Source organism: Apus apus, chromosome 19, assembly GCF_020740795.1.
Source record: "Apus apus isolate bApuApu2 chromosome 19, bApuApu2.pri.cur, whole genome shotgun sequence".
Classification (NCBI taxonomy): domain Eukaryota; kingdom Metazoa; phylum Chordata; class Aves; order Apodiformes; family Apodidae; genus Apus; species Apus apus.
This window is the reverse complement of record NC_067300.1, coordinates 1706176-1733509: the sequence shown is the minus strand read 5'-3', so window position 1 is coordinate 1733509 and position 27334 is coordinate 1706176. Positions and strand designations below refer to the sequence as shown.

At 46.6% G+C, this 27334-nt stretch overlaps 1 protein-coding gene across 1 annotated transcript in view; it reads right to left on the bottom strand.

The window, feature by feature from the left end:
• PNPLA7 (patatin like phospholipase domain containing 7) overlaps window positions 1-27334 on the bottom strand; it is a 127483-nt gene that overhangs the window by 7432 nt on the left and 92717 nt on the right. Inside the window, exons 27-33 of the mRNA XM_051636457.1 lie at window positions 27050-27206; window positions 18108-18224; window positions 13706-13775; window positions 11561-11677; window positions 9904-10052; window positions 8336-8488; window positions 4959-5066 (exon numbers count right to left, since the gene is read on the bottom strand). Coding sequence (XP_051492417.1) covers window positions 4959-5066; window positions 8336-8488; window positions 9904-10052; window positions 11561-11677; window positions 13706-13775; window positions 18108-18224; window positions 27050-27206 — 871 coding nt within the window. The remainder of the gene's footprint in view (window positions 1-4958; window positions 5067-8335; window positions 8489-9903; window positions 10053-11560; window positions 11678-13705; window positions 13776-18107; window positions 18225-27049; window positions 27207-27334) is intronic.

Below are 27334 nucleotides of genomic sequence, written 5' to 3'. Positions count from 1 at the left end.
AGTGGGTTGAGTGTTCTCACTGTGAGAAGTTCTCTGCTCCAGTTTCTCCTCTATTAAAGCTCAATTTTGGCATCTAAGAGCCATTTTGGTCTCTTTGCGCCCCATGTCTTGGGCAGCCTGACCTGCCTCCTGGGGGCCAAGCACAAGGTCACCAGATGGAAACCTGAACATCCCTGGCCTTTTTTTAAAAGCAGAGATTTGAATGAGTGCAACAACAGACCCCCCAGGGGGACAGAGACGGGGAAAAGCTGCAGGGGACACGTTACGGGCACTGGGCTGCCAGGAACTGCTGCGACATGAGTCTGGCGAAACACCCAGACCCATCCACGTGCTTCCAGACAGGGCAGTTTCCTACCACAGGGGTTTTATTAGCAATTCTTTGCTCTTTTGGCAAGAACACCAATACTATGACTCATACAACCCCCGTGGGGGTCACAGCAGAAGGCCATTAGAGCTGCAGCAGGTTGCTCTCTGCTGACCTTTAATCCGTAACGAACTTTTGATGTAACGTGGCATGGCTGAAGCAAGGTGCAGATCCAGGACAAATAGCTGGTGGGGAGCAGGGCACAGAGAAAAGCCCAGAGGGAATTAAAAAATATCTGTATGAAATGAAACAGCAGTAGCTAAGGACACACAGTGTAAAATATACAGAAGTTGGGAAGCTCAGAAGCTCAGTTTGAACATTAAGGAACCGTCAGGAAGGGTGAGTCAGTCCAGTCTCCTTTTGAACATCTGACCTGGACAGTCCCAGTGAAGCAGATGCATCAGGCTCTTCTTCCCCAGGACAGGAAAAAGAGCAGCTCTGCTTTGTGCCGGATGACTAATTGAGGAGATGTGCAGACTGGCCACCCAGCAGACACAGCAAACGTTCCACTCAAACACCCACAGCTGCAGAGCAGCCCCGGGGGCTGCGCCAGCACCCCCAGACAGGCTGTCCCTGGGAGCACAGAGCAGGCAGGGACCAGCTCTAGGGGGACAAGAGCCCAGGGCACTGTATGAGCAGCTGAACAAAATCCTTGCAGCTGCCAAAAGGTGCTTCAGGAAAGCCAGCAGCAGCTCAGGTGCTCCTGCCAGGACAGGTGAGTACGAGGCATCTCAAGTGCAGCATCTCTGGGGGACAAGGAGGGTCCCGCGTGTCCCTGTCTGGGGACACGTGCGGAGGAGCTGCACCCTAAAGTCTCAGCACTGAGACTGGAATGTGACTTGTGGGAAACCAGGTGTCCTCCCACACTCATCTGATGCTTTGCAACCAGGAATTTAATGTTTAAACACCTCCTCTTGCTACTTTTAAGGACAAAACCGCACTCCCATCAGTTAACACCAGGCAAAGCAGTGTCTCTGATTCATTTGAAACCTTACCTAAAACCTTCCTGCTCAGGTTTTTTTTTTCCCCAAGGAGGCAAGAATTCTCTTTGGCACAATCTTTATTAAAGAAATTAGAAGAGAAAGACAGTTACTATTGTAGTCTGCCAGATTATATTTAGCTTTGACTATGAATAACACTTCAGTAGACAAAACTTCCCTGAGGAGATCCAATTAACAGCACAGCATTATTCTGTGCTGGGGAAGAGTAAGGGTTGTTCAGTGAAATTTATGCAAGGTTCCTATTGATGGTGGCTTCAGTATTTGCATTTTGAGACAGGATAAACAGTGATTGAATGATGAAAGCAAAGGAGAAGTATCTAAATTATTCAATATCTGGAGTTTTAAAAGTAAAAATTCAATGCTTACGACACGGCAACAAGGTGGTAAGAAACAGTGCTCAGCTCTGAGATTTTGAACACTCCAGAAATAGCTAAAGAACTAAAACATCAAACCTCACTAATGAAAGGCAAGTTCAAAATATCAGCTGTTATCCTTGGAAGATAACTGAGCTAAAGGACTTAACGGACTGAGAAAAAATAAAAGACAAACACCCCAGCAGGAGACAGCAATACTTGTTATTTTGTAGAAAGAAATGTACTAAAACAAAGGTCAGATGAAAAATATCTTGGTTTTTACCAAATTCCAGAGTTTTCAAGCTAGAAGACAGACCTCCTAGGTCCTGGGAAGAACAGCCTGGAGCTGAGCCTTGGCAGCAGTTTGGGGGAATGCATCAAGCTGATGGTTCCTGCTCCATAACCTGGGCAATTTGTTGAGTCACTCTCCTGAGCTCATTATTTCCACACTCTTGGCATCTCAGCAATCAGCACTTTCTGCCTCATTATCAGGAGCACACACAGAAATGCAGTGACAGGCTGTGTCCACAATGAGTACGTGACAGACCTGATCTCCGGGGCAGTGGAAAGGCCAAAAAAAACCCAGGCAGATTGTGATAAATGTGCCACATGCTGCTTGATGCACAGCTGTACCATGATGATTTCACTGAAATATTAGCCTGAATATCATGGGCAATTTTAAAAGAAGTCTTCTTAAAAAGAAGCATTTGTTACAGCAATGAATATGTTTGAATTTGTTACCAGTTTGGTACAGAAATCAGAGGATGAAAAAGGACCTACAACCATTTGAGACACACACAGATCTCTCCCCTCACTCCTTCTCATGACTATTACAACATACAAACACACCAGCTTGTAATCAGGCTGAACACAGGGAGTCAGACCCATCTTCTGCAGCTCAGACTAGCGTATCTCCAAGGCCAGTAAGAAATGTCAAGCTGGTGGATGAGTTTTGGGGCTCCTCAGATCACCAGTTCCTTTCCCATAACGCCTGGTCCCACGTGTTCCTCTGTAGCCACCCTCCCTGCCAGGCAGCGTGGGTGGGATCCACCTGATGACAAGAAGCCATCAGCACTAGTCTTCCTGGCTTCCTTCATGTGCCCTGAGCCACAGGTGCCACTCATCTTACCCCAGTGGAGCCATTTCCATTTCATCAAGGGACTCACCCCCATGGACCTCACCTCAGGTGACAAATGGGGGTCCAGGGCAACCAGCTCAGATGTGGGCAGCATCCACCCCTCCCTGCTGAGCTAATACCCATCCCTGCCCTTCTTCTGCCCTTGCTCACACCACCTCCCTCCCAGCCAAAGTGTTCTACCACCAACCTCTGGGAGAGCTGCAAATCCTCCATGTCATTTTTCACCTCCATTGACCTTCTTCGTGAGGCTCACGACAGTTACGCTACATTTTTGCCATCACTGAAAACGTTACTGCTCATTTCCCTGCCTCTAAAAGATGATAAAGATGAATCACTGGGTAAAACATGAAGCCTTTGGAGCACCTGAGTTTTAAATCAGAGGAATTCAAAGGAGGGTCAGGATAACAAGCCAATATATTATACTATTGTACCCCAGCTCTCAAAAAGGTGATAACTGTTTCTTAAAAACAAATGAAACTTCCCCAGCAAGAAATTCAGTCCATCACTGAGTTCCTGAACCTCTAGAAGCTGAACTCAGTCCTTGAACTGTAAACCCAGGAGATTTGTACCCTGCTTTTGAGTAGAAACCTGACAAGGACTGTAAGCACACACAGCACGGTGCAGCCTGTGGATTTGTCAGCATCAGGCATTTACCAAACTGCACATTAACTGCTCAGATGTGGCAGCAGAACGAGGTGTGTGACCCCAGTGCCCAGGCCAGGCCTCAGTGATGGCTCCAAAAATGTCTGTTCTAAGAGAGGAGGGAGGATGAAAAGCAACAAAGGAAGAAACCTATGGCTTTGCAGAGATTTTAGCCCTTGGCTAGAATCACATCTACAGCAAGGGTTTAATTCAGGTTTTTTGGAAGCATCTGAGAACCCTTTGAGTCACACCCTGAAAACCACCAATGGCAGAGATCAGTGCCAGCAACCCTGATTCATGTCCCCTGCAAGGAGCACTGGGCAGCTGGTGGGAGAGCCCCTGTCCTAGGGCAGCTTCTAGTAGCAACAATATCCAGGTACCACCTAAAGTTTGTGGCACAAGAATGAATGAAAAATAATTCATAGAAGGTTACTCTGGGTTCTTATCCAGCATCACTCAGGGATACAGTCCATGCACACGTTCAAGGGATGGATACAAATGTGGCCCATCCCCTGAAACCATGGAACATCCTGTCTCCCAAGACCTAAGGGCACGGTCACAGCCTCCCCTCCAACAGCATTTGGTGCCCTGAAGACCTGCTGACACACACGGAGAAAGAGGAGGGAAAAGTGGGCCCATAAATGTGTACACATCAGCTACATGTCAGAAAATGCTGGTTTCTGGTGAGCATCCTGCCTTCCTTCAAGGGGATTTGTGTTGGCAATGATTCCAGGTCACAGAGTACCAATAACCTGCTGGAACGAAGCAGCAGCAGATCTGTCTGCAGAGTGCTGGGTCAGTGCCCGGGGTTACTGAGACCGTGTTGGATTTGCTCAAGATCTCAGAATCCCAGACTGGTTTAGGTTGGAAGGGACCTTAAAGATCATCCAGTCCCACCCCCTGCATGGGCAGGGACACCTCCCAGCAGCCCAGGCTGCTCCAAGCCCCATCCAACCTGCCCTTCAACACTGCCAGGGATGGGGCAGCCACAGCTTCCCTGGGCAACCTGGGCCAGGCTCTCACCACCCTCACACTGAAGAGTTTCCTCCTAATGTCCAACCAAAATCTCCCCTCTTCCAATTTAAAGCCATTCCCTCTTGTCCTATCACTCCATGTTCTGTAAAAAGTCCCTCCCCAGCTTTCCTGTAGCCCCTTCATGCACTGGAAGGTGCTCTAAGGTCTATCCAAGGATAGGGATGGATCTCCACATGGGCACACAGCTGATACCAGAGATGGACAGGCAGACATTGGAGCTTGGGCTCTGGCAGAGCACACTCAGCCCCAAGAAGTTACTGAAAAACTGATAATACTTTTTCTTGCCTAAAATAAACATTTTAAACCAACACACGTGTGCTCACAAGAAGGACTTGAGGTGATGGATCGTTCTCCTTCCTAGCCCTGCCTAGTTCTGGCTGCATCAGGTACCTCCTGCAGGATGGTGCCTTTCAACAAACACTTACCTCAGTTTTGGATTTGCAAGTCTCTTGTCTGTCTGTCAGCATCTTGTCAAGGACTCCACTCCTGCACCAGACATTAAATACTGTTTTCCCATGCTGATATCCCACTTCCTGAAAAACAGAGTTGGGGGAAAAGAAGAAATGAAGGCTAAAAACACCACTATGTCACATCTTCTGCAAATCAGTAGGAAATCTCTGGGTCTGTCCCACAGCCAGGTCTTTCTGCTGCCTTCCAGCCTCAGCTACAGAACCTGCTCAGCCTAGGAACTAGGGCAACAATTAAGCAAACAAGGTGCTCCTTTAAGTCCAAATGCTGACCTGACTTTTGACCCCACAGCACGCAACGAAAAGTGCCACCTGGCACAAGTATTTTTACAGCAGTGGCTCCAAGGAGGCTGCTCACAGAATTATACCACATTAAAGAGAAGCTTAGGATGGATAAGTGCATGCCCTTCCAGTACTGGCTCATTCTTTGGAAGAAGGTAACACCACAAATTCACTTGTCTTCTCTCTTCTTGACTCAAGAATAGCCAAGAAAAGTTTTCTAGCAAAGAAAAGTTACTGTGGGACACCTGGTTCCAAGATCTCTTGCAATGAGTTACAACAGACTGTGCTGAGTATGAAAGTCTCTGTTTGCTGGAGCAGAAAGGATGGCCCATGGACAACACCAAACCCATGAGCTCCACATTCCTCTCATTTGGAAATATAAAGTAATTTGCAATTGGAATAACACCAAAGCATTACACCATCACCTGGAAACAACCGGAAAAAACTCCACTGACTGCTCCGAGTTCTACTCTTATTTCTAAGAAGACAATAAAAATAGTGTTGAAAAAATCAAATCGAAAGGACAGGGCAACAGGTGCCAGAAGTCCTGGATCCTGTTCCCAGCTGGCAGCACACACTAGACCTCAGGCTTGTGTGGCTGCCCCGAGGGCTGGAGCAGCCCTGGCTGAGCTGCTCCTGCCTCTCCTCTGGCTTTTGACCTGGGGTTCAAGGCATAGGAGGCCCTCAGGCTGGAATTCACCCCTGGTCATCTATGGTGGCTCCTCAGGCCAGGGTGGATGTGTTTACTCAGGAGGATAAGGGACTTGATAGATCTACACCTGGCTGGGTCAGGTTGATCCAGCATAACCAAGGACCTGAGCTTTGGTGAAGGACTCGTGGCTCCAGGCTGATACAGGAGAGGACTTCTGACAAGAAGAGGGGATTTTTGTTCTTTTGAAGGTGCTGACAGGCTACGTGGTGCCCATTTCCATTTGCTGTAGATGCAAGGTAGACAGCTGAAATAAACCCCCACTGCTTCACAGGCCATAAGGGTAAAAGAATGCCAAGGATGCCCTTTCCTTTAAGGTCAGCGTGGTTTAAAGCTTCCCTGTGGGCAAAAGTTACCTGGCTACACTGCAGGGAGAGAAAGTCCAAGGGGTGCTGCCCCTCCACACCTGCAGGGTCTCATGCCAAGAACCTGCCCACAGAGCAGTGCCTTTGAGAACCCACACTTTGCAGAAGTTCTGTGCCACTGAGAAAAAGGTGCCTGGTGCCTTTAAGTCTCTTCAATGACACCAAATCAGTCAGATACAGCAGAATGATTTGACAACTTATTGTCTGTCACTGTGATGAACTACCAGACCATTCACCAAGGTTTTCAAAACAGCCAGGGAATTCCACCTAGAGAAGATTATTATTTGTCTTCAATCCACCCCCAGCAGACAGCACTGTTTGCCCAAGAGCTACTCTCATCCTTGAGAAAATATTTATCCTGGGGAAATCAGCTGGTGGTTTGGAAGAGCTGCAGTCCTAAGGACTCCCTCAAATGTGAGTCTGCAGGGCTTAATGGTATTACTGGGTTTGGTTAGTATTTATATGACAGCACCACAGGAATCAACCTGCAGCCTACTGACTATGGTAGGTTCTTACTATATCTGTAAAGGAGACCAGCTGAGAGGAAAATTCATTGTGGGTTGTTTTGTTGTTTGTTTTTTTTTCCCAGCCTTGATAAAGAGCAAATCTGGGCAGAAACACCTGAAGCTGGAAGATGGTTGCACGGCTGAAGCAGGCAAAGAATGGACAGGCAGTAAAATAATTTCCTTGCCAAGAGGCACTGAGCCAGAACTGGGATCATAACCTCAGCCTGGGCTGAGATGGTTTTGTTGGGAATGCTGAACTATGTCACTAAGGCAATTCAGCTGCACATCTGGAGTCAGTTCTTGCCATGCTGGTTTCTCCCATGTAAACAAACAAAACTAGATCCCAGAGACATGTAACCTGGTACTACCCTTTTGTAACCTGGTTCCACCCTTTTTACAATGTCCTTGCACTGACATTGGTGCCATTTTCCTGATACTCTTATCAGATGTAGAGGAATTGTGGATGATATGTTCTATTAATACAAGTGTTGAAATGTTAACTGAGCCAGGTATTTTTGCCTTCCACTCCAGGGATTCACAGCCTCCCCTGCAGACTTCTTCAAATCTTTCATGTAACAACAAGCTACATAATGCAGAGAAATGACATCATTTGACAAACCCCAACTGCCCAAAGCAGCTCAGACACCCAAGAGTTTTTACCAAGCAGCTGAGCAACAATTGTCATGAAACAAAGCAAGGCGACTGATCTGTTCACAGGTCATCATATAAACAAGATTATGAACTTGATTTCTGCTGTTAATCCAATCTCAGAGTCATGATATCATTCCACAGCATTATTTAGTGTCAATTAGTCACCCTGTGCCAGCTGACTCCTCTTACTCTCAACAGCTTAGGCACTAAGCAGCACCACAAGCCAGCAGATTTCACAGAATCACAGAATGGTTGGGGCTGGAAGGGACCTCTGGAGATCATCTGGTCCAACCCCCTGCCAGAGCAGGATCCCCTAGAGCAGATCCCACAGGAACACGTCCAGGTGGGTTTGGAATGTCTCCAGGGATGGAGACTCCACAGCCTCTCTGGGCAGCCTGTCCCAGGGCTCTGTCACCCTCAGGGTAAAGAAGTATTTTCTCACATTTAGGCTAAACCTCCTGTGCTCCAGTTTGTGCCCATTGCCCCTTGTCCTGTCACTGGGCACTGCTGGGAAGGGTCCGGCCCCATCCTCCTGACACCCCCCGGAGATATTCATAAGCGTTAATGAGATCCCCCCTCAGCATCCAGGCTGAGCAGCCCCAGCTCTCCCAGCCTTTCCTCACAGGCAGATGTTCCAGCCCCTTCAGCATCTCAGTGCCCTGTGCTGGACTCTCTCCAGTAGCTCCTTGTCCTTCTGGAACTGGGGAGCCCAGAACTGCCCCAGGGCTCCAGCTGAGGCCTCACCAGGGCAGAGCAGAGGGGCAGGAGACCTTGACCTGCCACAGCAACACGGGGGAACTGCCTTCCCCAGGAGGCACTTACACAGATTTCATCGAACTTGCCGAAGTCCAGGGTGCGGTAGCGGTCGATGGGCGGGCGGATGTACTCGCAGTAGTCGCTGCTCTTCACCATCTCCAGCTGCCTGACGCAGCACACGTACGCCAGCCGCGTCTGGATCTCCGCCATGTTCAGCACCTGCAGCAGGGCCAGACACACCAACCACCTCAGAAATGGCACTGCAGAACAAGTTCTGGTTTCATCATGGAGAAAAAGGCAGTTATCTGTCCTTGGCTTTTCTGCTCCAAGAGCACAGAGGAGGCTGCTGAAGCCTCCACACGTCAGCACCTCCATCTGTTTCCCAGGCAGAGTGGACAGGCCACCAAGGAGTCTCCATCATCCACAGCAGAAAGGAAATTGCTTTCCCATGTATCTCATAGAAGGATAGAATAATTTCTGCAGCTCAAGGTTGAACTGACCCTTTCATCTCAGCATAGAGAGAGATCTGTGCTGAGCTGAGAGGGGTACAGTGACCCTTCAAGGCAGAAATAAGTCATGTTCTCTAGAGGACCAGGGCAGAGATCCTGACACAGGCAGGCTCAGCTGGGACAATTTGTCCAAGACCATGTCCAGTGGAGTTCTGACTGTCTCCACAGATGAAGACTCTGCACTCTCTCTGGCTGGCGTTTCACCACCCCCAGCACAAAAAGCACTTTCAGGTGCTCAGCAGGAATCCCATGTTCTCACGTGTGCCCACTGCTCTCTGGGCAGTTCATATTTCACTGGGCACTCCTGAGCAGGGTAAGGGGCTTCCATTCTCCCTCACCAAACACTCCCACTACGTGCTGGGAGCAGGATGGTCACAGCAGGGCACTCCACAGCTGCACCAGCTCCATAAGGCCCCTCCTCAAGGAGATGAGACCTTTTCTAGGGAAAGGAGTTGTTAGTTGTTTAGGGAAAGGAGGAAAAACTTTAGATTCCAGAGCAGCACCCACAGCTTGTATTTGTATTGTAGTATTTTCCCTAACTTTAGGAAGCACAAAGAAGTATTTTACTTCCAATTCCAACAGGGGAACATATTAATTGTAGTTGGAAGGGAAGAATTAAAACCAGCGCTCACTTGGGGGACAGCTGCAGAGCCAGATAATTTAGGAAATGCAGAAGGTAACAGAGCTGGCCTGACTGCATGCAACAAGAAAAAAAGTCATCATACTCTGCAGCCCAGTGTTTATCAGGAGCAGGAATGTTAATTACTGCCTGGTGCCAAAATCTCCCTAAATCAATAGTTTGGAGACATAGGATAGAAACACTCCATTGCTTTTATTGGTAAAATTTGCAATTCTGACTTTATTAAAACTTACTGCACCTCCAAGAAAAGGTTTCATTGCTCTAACAATTCTACCATCCCCTTCCCAGACTGAGGCTCTACACTCTCCCACTTCACTGTCCTTCTCAATGTCCTTTGGGATCAGGCTACAGCCCAGTTTGTTTTCTAAGAGCTGAAAGCAAAGGAACAAGATGGGCTGTCACCAGGCTCACACCCTGGATGGACAAGGGGAGGCTTCCAGCTCTGTACATGGAACTAGCTGCCATTATAGCACAGTCTGCAATACCTTGACTTTCTCGGCCAGTGGATTCCACTTCTTCCAGAGCAGCCACCAGCCAGACAAGCAGTCCCCATAGTTGGTGAGGTCTGTCTCGTCCCGGCTCCCCACGTCGATGGCGATCACCACCTTTGCGCCCATGGACTTGGCAACGTCAGCTGGTGGTAAAGAAGGTGGAGTCAGCACCCATGCTGCCAACCCTGCTGCTGCTCTCCAGGCCTCAGCAGTACACAACCTCACCTCGGACCCACCACAAGTTCTCTGAACAGCCTCAGACATCACCACTGGCAGCAACTCTGCCAAGAGACCATTTCCCCAGGGAGGCTCCTGCCCCACCTGCTCCATTTCAACAGAGACACCCCAGGGTGCTGCCAGCTCTGTACCACGATTCCTATTTGGAAGTGGGAGAGAAATGAGGTAACACTTGAAGGCCAACAAAAGGACTAGGTGCAGGCTTTGGGTATGGGAGAGGATTGAGGGAAGTGCCAAGAGAGGGAAAGGCAGGACATACACCTCACACAATGAATTTATACTTCTTCCCCGCCCCCGGAGTCCAAGATAGTTGCAGTTGCCAGAATAGTTATGCGTAGGAAAACCACAGCTCTGAAGAGCCAATTTAGATGCTTAATTTAGACACTTATTTAAATCAGATCTGTTCTGTAACTGGGGTTTATATTTCTGGGCTCCTTCAGGCTCTTGTATCTTTTTCACCCAGTGTCACCCACATGTCTGCTCTCTGCACCCTCCAGGTGTGCAGGTGAAAGAGGTGCCCTGGTTTGCAATTCATACTTTGCCTGACAGACACAAACAGGGAGTGTCAGATGAAGATTTTGGGGGTCCACTTTGTGTTATTTCCATTTCTGGTTTTTAGGCAACTACCCTGATGGAAATACATAGCCTGGGTTTGTCTTGAACATGTCAGTTATTTTGGTTGCTCAGATGTGGAATCTCTAGCTTAGATTCCTTCCTCTTCATTTGTACAGTTTTAGTCACAAACTGCAATGACACCACATGTCTCTCCTCTATCTTGGCCACCCTCCTGAGCTACCCACCTTCCAATGCCTTCTGACTAGAATAACATCTCTGACATAAAACACTTCCCAAAAACACACAAGTGAATTCCAACACCTGGGACTCTTCTGGGATCAGTCCTCACAACACCCTAGACTCCACATCACTCTTTATAGCACCACATCCTTCCACCTCTGCCATGTGCAAGCAGCCAACCAAGACACCAGTGTCTGCCAGATGAACATATCAGGCTCTGGGTGACACCAGTTTGAACAATGAAGAGTTAATGCTGTTGCTTTCTCAGAATTATTTCTTATTCAACTGACACTTTTTGAAAAGAAACTCAAAGACTGACTACATCTTTGCACTTCAATTTCTGCTCTCTCCTTTCCACTAAAATCAATTCAAAATTAGCTTGGAATTAGATGTTCAGAATATGTCCATTAGAAAATACTTCAAAACAAACAAAAAAAAATCATCTTAATAAACCATGATCAAGCTGAGGAAACTGAGACCATTGACTCTCAGTAACCAGGTGTCTGCAATATTTCTCCTCATCTCTTTTTTTTTTTTTTTGGGAAAAAATCCAACAAGAGGACAATGTTTTGCAGCTGTAATCTCAGTAGCTTCTTCCCCAACAGATCTGTGCACCTACCAGGAAGATTGTTGATATAACCTCCATCCATCAGAAGATGCCCATCCTTTGGGTCACAGAGAGGAGGCATATACCCAGAGAGGGACATGCTGGCACGGACATACCTCCACAGGGAGCCTGCAGGAACCAGAGGGAGGGAATGGCAAGAGTGTTATTTACTGCCAGGGAGGTAGGGAAAGCTTTTGCACTCATTAAGCTAATTGGGAGATAGAGGATCTCCTGAGAATGCCATTGAAAAGTTATTAAAGCAGTTTATTACTTTCTATACCATAATCGTGGCCAAGGGGAAAGAAAGGAAAAAAAAGGCTACTCAGACACCCTATCAGGGAAAGGCCTTAGAAAGCAGAGTTTTAAGGCCATGCCTCATATTTATTGCCTTCAAGAAGATTGCAGCAGATGCCTGACTGCTGGGATCATCTTCAGTGCTTCGTTGAGCTTGCACTGATAAGGAAAGGCAAAGGCTTCTCCTGGGGGCAAAGGGACAGGAACAAGGAGCAGGCTGGAGAGCAGGGAGAGCTGTTTTGTTCTGCAGAGATCCACAAACCCCAGATTTTTAGCAGGAGCTGAACATGAAAAATACATGCTGTGAGGGCCCAAAAATTCTGTTTGCTCTGGAACCAGACATTTTCACTTTTAAAACTAGTGGAAGTGTGTGGTGGAGATCTTAGCTCTTCTTAGGACATTTCTGCTAACCATGATGTAAGAAATGAAGTTATAATCCACTAAGCTGTTAGAAACAGAAGGTTTAATCAAATAGAAATGGATTGGATCTGTTTCCTGTAAAATATTCTGTTGCAAGGCTCCTATTTACTGATTTCTCTCTTAACTTTTGCATCAGCTGAATTGGGAAGACGCTGAATTGGGAAGACGCTGAATTGCCAAGGAGGTCACAAGTCTCCTCTGAGAAGCAAATCTTTAAAATATCAAAAAATAAATCAGACTTGCAGTGTTAGCTCCCTTTTCAATAATTAACTACTTGGCTCTTCAAACAGCAACCCCCTCTAGCAAACTGGGAATTGTTTTTCTTATTTTATTTTTAAAATACATAACAGTTCTGCTTCTAATTATAACCCAGACACTCCTACTGTTCAGCACAGGTCAGTACTGGCAGATCTGGGATTTATTATTAATAGTTTCAGTTGAGATGGAACTTCCACCCAAGAAAAATGCTGACTTCTTGTGTTACAGCCCTCAGATGGAACCAAGATGGGCAACTGCAGCACCTGGGAACTTTCTTCCTCTCCTTTCAGTGAATTCTGGACCATAACTATTTTCCAGCTGTTTTCTATGCTTATATTAAACTTCCATGGGGACAAGCAGCTGGATGGAGTGAGACTCCTGAGAGAAACTGGCTGAACCTGCTGCAGGACAGGATTACAAAGCCTCAGAGGAAGGTTGATCGTTTGTCTTCTTGTTTAGCTCCCTTGGTTGTCTTTGGTCAACAAAGTCCAGTATCATCTAGGGGTTCTGTAACCCAGGGCCTAGCACCAGGGCTGGAGAGCCTCAACTGTGCCAGCTCAAACTACAAATCACCAGAGACATAGCAGCAAAGAGGGTACCTGGGAGGCTTCTGCTCTCTGCACTGCAGCCTGAGTCACTGCTCTGTCACCCCAAACAAACACAAGCTAAATCAAGTGTCCTCCAGGGCTGCCAGCACGTTCTGCCAGCAGAGCAGGCAGCTCAGATCCATCTCCCCTGGTCAGTCAGTAAAGCACATCACAGTTTTCCACCAGAGAAATAAAGAGGACTGAGCACAAATGAGACCCTAACCCAGCTTCAGGCACAGGAGTCTCTTTATTGGGAAAACAGCTTCATTTATGGGGACTGTGAATCTTAAAATGCTTTGGTTGCATGAGTTCTGATTTATGGCTAAAGCACCTGCGCTTCTTGGGATGTTTTAGGGAAACAGGAGTGGTGTCACTGGGCCCATTTTCTCTAAACAGTGAATACAACATCTCATTTAATTTCTCCCCAACAGCTCTGCTCCTTGTTATGTGTCCCTCCACAGTTTGGTGCTCAGCAAATAGCAGAGAAGGGAGGAAGAAAGACAAATTTAATGGCAAGGAAAATCCCAGGAACAAGAGGCGACACAAAGTCTCATCATTATTCATGACCTGCCACTGGACAGGCCACCTACACACTCACCATCCGTGTGGACCCTCATGGCTGAGGCAGTGATGTCTGTTGTGATGGTGAAGTAAGGAATCCACAAATCCTGCAACAGAGGAGGTCCCAATTTTACTAAGTTACTGAATGTGTGACCTTGCACTTAAACTGAAACCCATGCCTAACAAAGCAACAACCTCTGTAGACACAAACACCTGCATGGATGGAGAAAAACCCACCAGCCCTGTGCTTAGGTTCACAAATTTTTTTCTTACGCAAACATTTCACGAAGCACCAAGGTGGACAAAAATCCTTCTTCTCTTTTTTAATAGCAAGGAACACTTGTTCCAGAAGACTGCCCAACACAGAGCAGCACAGGAACCTCATCACTCACGTCAGGAGTTCACCTCCTTTCTGATATCTGCTGTTCCTTCAGATGAAGTGTGGGGGTCTGATGATAACTCTCATCTAAAGAGATCCCTGGGCTGCTTCTTGCCCAAGGACAACATAAAGGGAAGGCCCATGTTTATGTATTCAGCTTTCACCTAGTTCACCAAGTACCTGCTGCTTTTGGCCTCCCCTGGAGACATGGCACTAGGCTAGAAAGACTTTTGATGTCACCCAGCATCTTTCATTTCACTCAACTGTTGCCACTCCAGGTGCTGTTCATCCACTACACAGAGCAAGTCCTCCATAATGGCATTCATCATGGATGAGCAGGCAAATACTCAGGTCCTCATGAACCCAACCTAAGACTGTAGCAGGCTTCTTGCCTCAGCTCCCAAGACACCAGTGTCCGAGACAGAGAGGGAAGAACGTGATTCATGGCCTGTTGACTAAATCACTTTCAGTTTGTACCTCATGGTGATGAAACCAGGGGTCATTTCCGCAGGAGATGCAGATGCTACTGGGACCCAAAGCCACCTAGAGACCAAGAGGATAATGCAAAGTTTTGCAGCATTACCTACAGGAACAAGGGGTCCTGCAAGGTAGATCTTCAAGATGACCCCAGAGGTTGCTTGAGATACTACAGAGTAAAACATCAGTGAGGAACCTAATAAGATTCCTACCTAATAAGCAGGATAATATACAAGAAGAATGGCTGAGCTAAGACCTTACAAGTTTACCCAACAGGAGCTACACCAAGCCAACAAGCCCTGCTCCTGGCAGGGAATGTTCTCATTGTTTCAGCCGTGTCTGTTCTCACATCCCAGTAGCTGGAAAAACTGAATGGGAAGGTTACCTTCCAACTGCATTGGAGTTTGTTGGAGAGAGGATAGTTTTGGAAACTCTCCATGGTGCCTACTGAAAGGGCAGCCTGCAGAGGGGAAGGAGGAGGACTTGATTGAATAAACTGAACCTAAGAACAACAGCTGAAAGTTCTCTGTCCATCAGCAAAGCTGAGTCAGGACCCAAGAGTTCCCCGCCAGCCTCTTCAGTCCCAGTGCCTGGGCCTTCCCTAGCATAGCTCTGATGTGCCTTAAAATCAAGCCAAATGTGGTTTATGGCTCCAGCCACCAGGATGAGCTGAGAGACACTCCCTCTGTGGTCAGTCTGGATTTCTGGTGTAAGTTTCTGTGCTGCTCAAGATGAAATTCCAAACTGCCAAGAAGGAGGATTTTTTCTAGCGAGTTTAATCTCTTAAGCAGCTTTGCAAAGATGGTGGAACTGGGGAGGACTAACAGATGCTGCACAAGTATTACAACCCATCTGGTGTAAATGCCAGAGGAGGATGGATGAATCAAGTGTGATTGGAGAGCATTAGGGGGGCCTCTCCATGCTGAAGATATTCTGGTGACTGCAGATCTCAGTGCAGCAGCCACGTTTGAAGCAAAAATAGGGGAGAGGGGAAAGGAAAACGAGTCTACCTGACACTTCCTTTCATATTCATGCAAACACACAAAGGAAACTAAACCCAGACCTGCCAGGCAGTAATAAAGGCTGCATTTCTCAGCTATCATTTCATTTATTTGGGAGACACAACATCACCCAAGTGTGAGACAAGACTCTGAAATGACTTACAAAAGCATTGCTTCTGGAATGGGCAATAAAAATTCCAGCATGTGGTGCTCTCCTAGAAGGACGGGTAATTTCAGAGGAGCAATATAATTGTATTTCTTGAGAAATAGCTTTCAAGTGCCCTACCCTGGATTTCTGCATGTTTTCCTGGAAAAACTTGCACAGGCTGATCTCTGCTGGTGAGGAGCCTTTGGCTGACATCTGCAGCAGCAATCCCGGGGGTTGCTGGTAACCAGGGCTACCCCACAGCAGCACTGCTGGCAGCCAGGAGACACCTACACATGTCACAAGGGCTGGCAGGGAGCACATTTAAGAGAAAATGGAATCCTGCCTTTCAATGTCAGAAATAACAGTTCAACGTAAGTGCTTCTGCTCCCGGGCTCTGATGCAGAGGAGGGATGAGGGTACATGTGGGAAGTGCAAGAGTGAGACCTCACAGCCATAGGTAGTAAAAAGGAGGATTTGGCTCAGTGCTTCCTAATTTTAGTCTTTTCTAGAGACACAAGTTCCAGAACCCACCCTAGGCTCTTGGGTAGGAAGTTCTCAGGTTCTGCTGCCATTGCTGTGGACCCTCCCAGGAACAAGCTGTTGTGACCAAGCACAACCTGTGTTTGTATGACTCTAATCAACTCCTGTTAACATGTATTTCCAGTTGGAAATCACTGCTACCCACCCTCCTCCAAAACTACTCCAAGTACCAAGGCAAGATGGATATTTGCAGTTTGGATCTTTGAAATAATGCTTTAAAAACACAAGGCTTAATGTGCCTCAGTTCAGCTTTTGTTACTTTATATCACCCTTTACACTTAGGTAGCTTTAAATTTCATTCTGTCCAGTGACACCACTAGTTAACCTGTGCTGATCACACGGATTGCATGGAAGGAGTAACTGCCTCATTCCTTGCAGAGCTACACAACTTTTCTCCTTATTTATCTGAAGAAAGCCTTCCAATGTGAGGGAACCCCTGGCACAGATGGAGGGTTTAGCTCAGGACACTCAGCACACGTGCACAAAGGTGACACTGATGTGTGCCTCACAACTGGATTTCCCTTGGACAAAACCTTCCTGTGACTCCAGGGTTAGAACAGACCATCCAACCACAGCTGTTAAAATCATGGGGAGGAACCTGCGGTGTCTGACAGGGAAGCACAACAATCTGATTGCTGAGATCCAAGGCATTGACAGAGCAGGGGAAGCCGAGGCCATCTGAGCTCAGAGGTGATTCTCTTCCATTTAGTCCTTCCCAGAGCTCTGCTCCAGCTGCCCCCTGCAAGGTCTCACCCCCACTTCACACCCAGGGACTCCAAAGCAGCCCAGGCCCTCGGTGCTTTGCAGGAGGCAGCTCCTCCACTACATCAAAGCCAGGGGAGAGGAGCTAATTTAGTCACTGGACAATCTCAGCTTCCCCACCAGGCACTGCTGGGGCCCCAGACAGGAGCTGGAGGGCCCTGGGAAGGGATACACATGATTAAAGAACTGGGAGCACAGCTGGTGCTGCCCAAATAGCCAACAAAGATCATTCCCAGCCTCAGAAAGACTGAGCACTCCAAAACCCATTTGTTCCCAGCAGCATCCACCCTGCCCAGCAAAATGCTCTTTTAAGCCACATGATGATTAATCACTTTTGAACTTGCATTGAAGTAGGGAATATTTTAGATTATTTTAAATATATTTAGAGTACATATCGTGTTAATTTGCTACATAATCTTTCATCATAAGGATTCCAAACCCAGGAATGATTTGGTTAAAACTGCAAATGAGGAAAGACTACAAGACTATGCAAACACTCTCTAAGCTTGGCAATCTAGGAGGACAACCACTGATAAGGTGCTTTACAAATTGCTGCTGCTGAGGGGGGGAGGACAGGTGGGATCCTGAAGGAGCCCATCAGCTCAGGAGGACCACACAACATCCAGCAATTACAAAGGTGACCATCAGCAAACCAGGAAACAACACACTTGGGCATTATTGCACTTTTCAGTGGGCTGTTGATAAAAACTTGCCCTAGCTTCAAAAAGACAACAAATTTTTGAAAGCCAAATGCATTTCTACCTTCTTCAAGACCTTCTGGTGTGCCCCAAAGGTCTCTTAGACCTGATTTGCAGAAAAATAATGATAACACAGTCTCAACAATTATCCTTCAGTGACACAACTTTAACTTCTGATCTCAGACAACAGGATCCCTTTGTCAAACAGAAGTAGCTACAAATAATCTACTCCTTGTGTTCTTTAAATCCACCAAAATGGAAGAATAGGCTCCTTCCTATATTCTTGTAACATGACATTCACTGTTATAACATGTTGTCAGTCATCCCACAGCCCCGTATCTCATATCAGCATGGAAAAAAAAAAAAAAGCTATTTCTGCTACAACAAAATACAGTGATATCATTTACTACACATAAAGTGAACAAACAACCTACCTCTATCTGCTTATCTTTGAAGATGTTGTTGATGCTTTTGTTAAAAGCTGCTCCAGAGAACATAGAGGTTATTGGATATGTCAAGTCTAGAATAGTCTTAAGCACTGAGTTCATAACCTAAAAAGAAAGGAGGAAAAATAAAACATTTCAAAGGCAAATCTATGGAAGGATCCATATTAATGTATGTATTAATATAGGCAATTTGAGAGACATCACATTCCAGGTTCTACAGCCAACAGGTTGGAAGCATTGCTATTTTAAGTACAAAAGTTGTTGTGAGGACAGAAATAAAACTACCAAAACTACAATCAGTGACTCCTTGCACGGTGCTGTACATTTAGAACAAAAAGCAGCCCACTCTGAGGCCAGTGTGCAATTGGGCTATGGAAGAATGTCCATGGGCTTGGCTTCCCTTCTACCCAGAAATCAAAATGGCCCTCAAAAGCAGCATGCACAGGCTTCTGCCTTCACAAGTGCACATGAATGGTACAGTTTAATTCTTGATTATTTTTTTTAGTAACAAGATATTAGTGATCTCCCTTATCACCATCCTTTCCACAGTGCACACGCAGTGCACTGGCATGGAAAGGAAACCTCAAATCTTCATGCATCTGTATCTTATCTGTATCTTAGTGGATCACACCTTATTTTTCTCCCAGTCTTCAATCTCTCAGCTGACCCAGTGCAAGCACTTACAAAAACGTGTGTTATTCTCTGGGACTGCAATGAGGTTCAGTCAGTCCCATGTTAAAGAGCTTTAAACACATTTTCTAGGTATCAATGGCCATTATTTTTTCACTGAGTGACTTGAGTTCCTCACCTGCTGCTTGGTGAAGATTTACATAAAGCACTCAAGACACTACCATGAGCACCCTACACCAGCTGCATAACCCACCCAAATCAAGGTCTCCTAAAGCTCTGTAGATGCCTCTGGCATTACACAGCAGCACCAGGCACTGTCACGTGTCTCCTGTAAACACACAGATACTGTGATGAAGTTTTCATGGATTCTTTTACTATTTTTTTTCCATTTCAAGTTAATTACATCTGTGCACTAACCTACAAGAGAAAACATCTAAGCTATATGGCATTCTGGCCACTGCATTTGTCCTATAACCATTCACTGGTCTCAACCCTAATAAACCCTAACGACATTCAATACCCAATATATTACATCATGCTCAGTAAAAACACAATAGAAGACCAAAAAGCCCCAATTAACTCATTTGCCATTAAGTAAATTTCAAGGGATGAAATCTTTCTATTAGATGCAACATCTCCTCTCTCTACATGTTCTCCATGATTTAACAAACAACAAACAGGGGATTGTGCCCAGGCAGAGACCGATGGCACGAAGCAGCCCCTAAACCTGTTACCTGTTAATAGAGCTATGATCAATATCTGGCCTTTGCTTTACCCCAGCAAAGAGAATGTGTTCAAGTGTGAAAAAAAAAAAAATAATACAATTAAAAACAAACATATAAACCTGGGAGAATGTAGAAGTCTGAGCACAAACCCAATTATGAACTCGTCAGCTTCATTCACATCCTCATTTTAGGTTGTAATGGGGTGAGGACAGTGTGCCAACCTAACTATAGACATGCTGCCCACAGCTTCAGAGTTAAATTGAATTAGTTTTGTACTTAAAATAGGGATTTGGTCTCTGACATTACTTAGAATGATTAAATCAGGGAAAGAGGCATTTACAAAAAGTCCTTTATTTAATACTGAAGAAAAATCTCTCCCACTCAGCACCAAACATCAGGCTGTCCTTGTTGCAAATTACCTTTATAATGCTGAGCCTCCACATTTTCCCTGCAATTAATTCTCGCACTATTCTTACTCAGGAATAAAATACTTCTAATTAACAGTTATTTCTTAGTATTCTCATTTCTTGTAACCAGAAGATGCCCTTTCAGCTGACGCTGAGGGCCAACAGCCTCCCTCAGCCTTCCAAGAATAGCTGCTACCACCTCCCATTCTCAAGATAAATTAAAGATATTGCTTTGGAAATGCAGCCAGAGCCTTTCAACTTCTGCTCCACTTCCCACTTCTCCCCACCAGCGTCTCCAAGAACACCAGAGCTTTGGTGCCCCCCAGCACAGCAATGAGAGGCCCAGCCTTGAGGCACCTCTACCAGTTCTCTCAGGTGAGAGCAGGTATTTTACAGTTCTTCATTAACATCTTGTGCCTTTTCATTTCTAGAGCTCTGCTGCAAGAAGAATGTTATTAATAAGACCTTCAATCCTAAAATTATTTTTAAAAGCTACCCTGTGGCACGTGGAAACTTCAATAGGAAGGGACAAGGTGGTTCTCATAGAGCTGAAGAACAAGAGCAAATGCACATAACGGTGGACAAAAAGAAGCCTGAGTTGTGGTCTCTGGCTATTTTGTTTTGTTATGCAGAATAGTTGTAAACTGGTGTCAAAAAACATTATCCCCTGGGCTCCCCAGTTCATGAAGGATAAGGAACTACGAGAAAGAGTCCAGCAGAGGCCACAAGGATTAGAGGACTGGAGCATCTGCCCTGTGAGGAAAGGCTGGGAGAGCTGGGGCTGCTCAGCTGGAGAGGTTGAGGGCAGATCTCATCAGTGCTGATCAGTATCTCCAGGGGTGTCAGGAGGATGGGCCAGACTCCTCCTGGTGTCTAGTGACAGCAGTGGGCACAAGCAGGAGCACAGGAGGGTCAAGTTAAACATGAGAAACTTCTTTCCTGTGAGGGTGACAGAGCCCTGGGACAGGCTGCCCAGGGAGGCTGTGGAGTCTCCTTCTCTGGAGACGTTCCTGAGCAAACTGCTCTGAATGACCCTGCTCTGGCAGGGGGGTTGGGCTAGATGATCTCCAGAGGTCCCTTCCAAACCCCAACATTCTGTGATTTGTGATTTTTCAATATTCCCAAGCATAACATGAAAGCAGGAGGGTGTGGCAGAATGTGTTGCAAGATCAAAAATTTAAAATAGCAGAACTGATTAAATATTTTTTAAACTACTAGAGACAGCATCCAGAATTGCCTTTAGTGCCTTCTCAGTGTTCACATACAATGCTTCTGTGGAACAAGCAAAGAAATTTACAAAGAAAAAAATGTTAAAACAAGAAGGTAACTCAGGCCTACAGTTCCAGATAAACAGAACTACTGGGATATATCATCCTGGAGGCAGGAATATATATATTTCATATAATGGAAGTTTTGATTTAAAGGTAAACTATTAAGAAAGCTGAGAGTTGAAGAAAATTCAAATCCATTTTAGAAACCATACCCACCTCAGAGCTGGGTAAAGAAGAGAGGCAAGGGGAGTAAATGTAGGGTTAAAATCAGACTCAGATGAGCTGATGGTGAAACATGAACCTGCTGCCTGCCCAGGCTGAGCTGGTCACTGCAGGACAGAAGCAGGATGGTTTGGTGCTCTAACTGGACATTTCAAAACAATAGGCATGTTCTGTGTGTAACTTCTAATCTAAACTTCCCAAGTTGTAACACTTGAAGTCAGGTTAAATTATGACTGAATAATACAATTGAAATGGTAAATATGAACCATCAGGCCTTATCTCTACATGTAAACAGATTTTTCTTGCACCTCTTAATGTAAGAAATGTTAAAGATTTAACAAATACACTCCCAGGATTTTTGTCTTCCATTGTTAATGCTCTCAAACACAGAATTCCATCTGAAAGGCAACCAGAGGGAACATTGCAGCTGGCTCACAAGGGAAAAGCAATCTGGTCTAATTTTTACAAGCTGAGAAGCCTGGTAAATAAACCCTTCCAAACCAGTGAGTGAAGTTTTAAAGCTGCAATTAAAAAGCACCAGACCACAGCAGAGTGCACCTTGGCAGGCTGATGCTGTCCTCAAGCACCAGCAGGCTGGAGGACACCCAAAGCAGGTTCATTCCTGCAGCTTATCAACCCAATTTAAGAGACAAACTATGCACGTTCATTAAGGTGCAATTGGTAACAAACCTGTTACTCACTTAGGATTCACTGTGGGCTTTAAAGCTGCTTTAGCTTGTGTTACACCTTTTGGAGTGCCTGAGATAATATCATAGAAGCCCAGACTGATTCGGGTAGGAAGGGACCTTAAAGATCATCCAGTCCCACCCCTGCATGGGCAGGGACACCTCCCACCAGCCCAGGCTGCTCCAAGCCCCATCCAACCTGCCCTTCAACACTGCCAGGGATGGGGCAGCCACAGCTTCCCTGGGCAGCCTGGGCCAGGGTCTCACCACCCTCACACTGAAGAGTTTCCTCCTAATGTCCAACCAAAATCTCCCCTCTTCCAGTTTTAACCAGGACTGCCTTCACCTGGGGGACTGGGGCCAGTTTATCTTGCCCATCTCCTCCAGTCAGGAGGTGTCTGTCCCATAACATCCTGCCTGCTCTTCATGCCAACCTTGTCTGGCAAGGTATGCCCACTCAGCTCAGCTGTGTTTGTTTGCAGGGATCTGCCCTTGCAGCTGCTGCTGTAGAGAAGATCTGGCACAAGGACAGACTGCACAGTCAGGCTGTAAAGCCCTGGACAAAGCCCTGCCCCTTCCCACCCCACTCTCCCTCTGACCTCCACAGCCAACGGGCCCTGGATGGTCCCCAGCAGGTGGGCATCCCACCAACCCTTCTGTGGTCACACAGGCACCCTGCTCCTCCTCTTTGTGCTCCCCAGGCAACCCTAAACACAGGCACTGTGTGTAGCAGCATCACCCCACAATGGCAGAAAACAGATTATTTTGCCTCAAAACAACAAATGTGATGGATCAAGAAGAGCAGCAGGATCCAGTCTGGTGGCAGCTTGATCTGAGCCAAACTGGGGCTGATGGTTCTGCCCCCCCTGCCTGGGTCCAGCAGCAGGCAGTGCTGGGAGCTGAGCCAGAAACTGCCTGGCAAAAAGAGAAAGTTAAACTTTTGGCCAGATCAGCTCTTTAAACTGCAGAATCTCCCAAAGTGCAAACACTAGAGCAGTGTTAGGGAGAGGCAGAACCTCAAGGCTGGGACCTCAGAACCCCCTATTTATTTCAGCTGTCACAGACTGCAAACCACTGCAGCATCCTACCCAGCAGTTCTTAACTCTCATTGTGGGAAGCCTTTTAACTACACATCTCCACAACCATACTCCCTTCAAAGGCAGAATAGCCCACTCTTTGTGAAATAGTTATATTTTGAAATATTAATTCTCCAGTAAAAAAAACGAACCACAAAACAACAAAAAACAAAACCAAAAAAAAAGAACTAAAAGGAACTAAAACCCCAAGAAAACCCAACAATCTGCAAATAGGAAAGCTCTTGTTTTGCTGGTTAAACAAACACAGGTACAGAAACACGATAAATAATAACCACCCTGATGGGTAATTTTCATACCCCTCTGTATTTTGACAAAAGAGTCATTTATTTTTTGCTGCCTCATTAGGTCCAGGAAACACATCCCATTAACACAGCCCTTCCCTCAGCCCCAAATCTACAATTTGAGAGATGCCACTTTCTAAAAAAAATACCAAAAAGAGAAATAACTGGAGGACAAAACCAGCACTTATTTTGATGGATTAAAGCAATTAATTAAAAAAAAACATCAGAGTTCTCTAATCCATCACACAACAAAGACATTTTTAAAAAAACCCCACAGGCTAAAAAAGCCAGGCTGCAAGGTTTTGTACAAAGAGGACTCAGCAATAACCTTCAGCACCAAAAGCTCCCAGGCTTTGGAGGAGCAGAATCGGCAGCCTGGGTGGCAGGGAATTGATCCAGCCTTTTTGCACAACCTTGGCTCAAGGAAGGACCCCCCCAGCACAACAGTTGCTCCTGCCATGGTCCTCGCCACCAGACACTGCTCCAGAGGACCAAAGGAATGGTCCTGCACCTTTTGGACACTGGGAATTTGGGGCTTATCTGCTGGGTTTGTGTTCTGGTTTGGTGGGTTGATAGCAAGGGAAGGGCCCCAGGGTGGCTCTGGTAAGAAGCTGAGAAGCTCCCCCTGCTCCAAACCAGCCACCAGAGGAACAAGAGATTAACCTCTGCCATTAACATATGAAAGGACTGCTGTTAACACCTGAGCAGAGAAGCACTGGGGGAAAAGAGCTGTGCTGGAGGAGGAGAGCGGTGCTGGTGGTTGGTGAGAAGAAGGGGCAGAAGGTGCCCAAGCAGAAGTTTCCCTGCAGCCCGTGGGGAGATGGCAGCTGTGCCCCTGCGTTCATGGAGGAACGTGGTGGAACATTCCCTGGAGGCACCAGGAGGGGTGAATGTGGATTTGCTGCCCGTGGCCTGGGATGGTGCAGCTGTGGAAGCCCCCGGGCAGGGGAGGTGACTGTTCCCGAAGCCCCCAGGACTCTGCGGGCAGTGCTGGAGCAGCTCCAGGCCTGGTGGGAAGGGCTGATGGAGCAGAGGTTGGTGGAGGACTCTGCCATGGAGGGACCCCATGGGGAGCAGGGCAGGACTGTGAGGAATCCTTCTTCCTGAGGAGGAAGGAGCAGCAGGAACCACCAGCCTGGGAACTGACTCTAAACCCCATCCCCACCCCCTGTGCTGGGGGGAAGGAGGGAGAGAAATGGGGAGCAAAGTGATTTGGGCAGGAAGAAGGGGAGAGGTGGGGTAACGTGTGGGAGCCCTGCTCTGGGTGTCTGTGTCCTGTGGGCACTGGTTAGTGTGAAATTAAATTGTTGTTTTTCCTCAAGTTGAGTCTGTTTTGCCCAGGACCTTAATGGGTGAAGAGCTCTCCTTGTCCTTGGTCTCGACCCGTGAGGTTCTGGTTGGGTTTGTCCTCATCCCAGAGTGTGAGGGGAGCTGAGTGAGCAGCCATGGGGCTGTTCCTTTGTTGTGTTGGGCCCAAACCACAACAGTTTGTCTCCTGCCTCACATTCAGTCCCTTCGGGTGGATCTATGAACCCTCAACAAACCTCCCAGCTCCAGCTCACAGAGCCAGTGCTCAGGGAGCGGAGCCACGCTCCTCGCTCAGCCTGTGGCTGCTGCAACACAATACAAGAAAAAATAACTCAGAATAGCCACTGTTAAAATGATTTATGATCCCTCAAGCTACTTTGTATATTAGCTGTGATCTGAACTTGGAGAGAGGGTTTTCATTGCTTTCTTCGATTTACAGTGCAACCATTTTGCTGGGCTGTTAACAGTGAAAAGGGCTTCAAACAGAGCAGTGTTCTTTTTTCATTCTCAAACCCTTGAACAATTTCTGGTGTGGATGTGGACCTGGCAAGCTTGTCAGAACAAGCATGAAAAACCTCAAGTAAAGCCGTTCTTCATTAGGAGGATGAAATATTTGCTCTAAGAGAGGTCATTAACCTCTCTTCCATCTACTTATCTGCAGATTTCAAGGTACAAAAACCTGCCTTTTCTTTTGTTGAAACATCTTCCAAGCTTTGTAATTTGTGTTCATAAGTTAACCAATAGATTATTTCTTCTCCTCTTGAACTATTTCTGGTAATAGTGTGATTCCAGGTTGGGCTGGTGAGCTCAAGAGCTGCAAAGCTGGAGATGAAGCTGACTTTGATGGGAGCACAGCCCAGAAAACAGCATTTCCAGCTCTACATCACGCCCTGCACAGAGGAGATCTGACAAGTTAACAAACAAGAGATCGTCCTCTGGACAAATGGATGGAGGAAAATTCCATTGCTTCACCCTAACCAAGAGCCATGGAAGGAGAGCAGTGCAGATTGCCAGAAGCCAAGAAAACAGGACAACATTGCAGGGAGGTGTGGCCACACACTTGTCCTGCTCAGATGCTGTCCTGTGAGCATTTGGTAGTGCCCAGTGTGGGAAATAAAGAGCAGAAGGTTAAACACACGTCTGACACGACTCAGTGCAGTTGTTCTGATGTGCTTAATCTCAAGTCTCCTCCATCTTGGTGATTCCAGCAAACTGCTCTGTATCATAAACAGTTTACTGGTGCTTTCCAACCCAGCCAGGCACAGGCAGTTCCTAAATAAAAAGCACAAATTCCACATTCTTCTAGCAAACAGTCTGCCCACCAGGAGAGCATGAACATGCTGGGTCTCAATATGTATTGTAATGCCCCAGACAATCCAGCCTGCAAAGTACCTGGCATGTTACCAAGACACAGATTTCATCTCAAAGCCATGGCAGGTTAGAAGACACTTGGGCAAGGTAAGCAGCACACATGTGGCAACTGCAGGCTGCTATTTTCCCCTAAAATGCAAGATCTAAGCAGACTTAAAGTGCAACCTAATTCAGAATATTCCCCGTGTCACCTCCCTTTCAATAAGAAAACCAACATGAAAATGTGACTTTCATATGAACAACAGGAAGCTGTAATGACCAAACTTCAGAAATAACTCATCTTCACCTTCACTCAGGGTGAACCAGTGTCACCTGGTGCTAGTGTGATTTTTCCCTAGCATCTTCCCAACAAAGGCACCCACAGACGTCACTATTTAAAACAACCTTCTCAGACTTCGGTTTAAGTATGAAAGTATGTTTGGTTTGCATTAAATATCTGAAGTTAAACATTCCTCCTTACCCAGAGCACTTCCACTCTGGAGCTCTCAGGCTACCCCGTGAATGACCCATCCTGTATTTAGTTTAGAGAAGGATTACCTCTGTCAATCAGTTCCACTGAAAAATGACAGCATGTGAGAACGAAAGAGAGAAAATTACACAAAAGAGAAACACATTTGTTGAGATCTGGAAAGGAAACAAGATTCCAGTATATAAAAGCAGAGATAAACACAGGCTAAACACACTTAAACAACATCACTCTCTGTTTATGGTGTGACTAGAATTTGTGCAAAGTCCAGCACTGAGTCCTGCCCCCTCAGTGCTGGTGTTGCCTGCCAGTGTCCCAGCTCACTCCCTGCTGCAGCCCTGCCCGTGGAACAGAAGAAGGCTGTACAGCCCTTGGGTGGCTGCTTGTGCTCTGCTGCCTGCTAGGGCTGGTGGTTAAGCTCCTGCACCCCATCCAAGGAGGGAAATGTGACATTCCCAGTGCTTACCATGGCCCACTGCCTGGCTTTGATCCTCATCTGGTTGTAGCTGCGTTCCTCGGCGTACAAGGCACTCATGAATGCACCAATAGATGTTCCTCCAATCATATCAACAGGGATCCCAGCTTCAATCAGGGCTCTGATAACTCCCACTTGGGAGCATCCCCTGTGCCAAGAAAGGAAAACAAGATATTATCAGACAAAGCCACAAAGAGCACAGAAATGCCACCTTCTAAGAGAACTCGAGTGTGCACCAGCTGAACTGTCAATCTACTGCTAACCCAGCCTCAATGC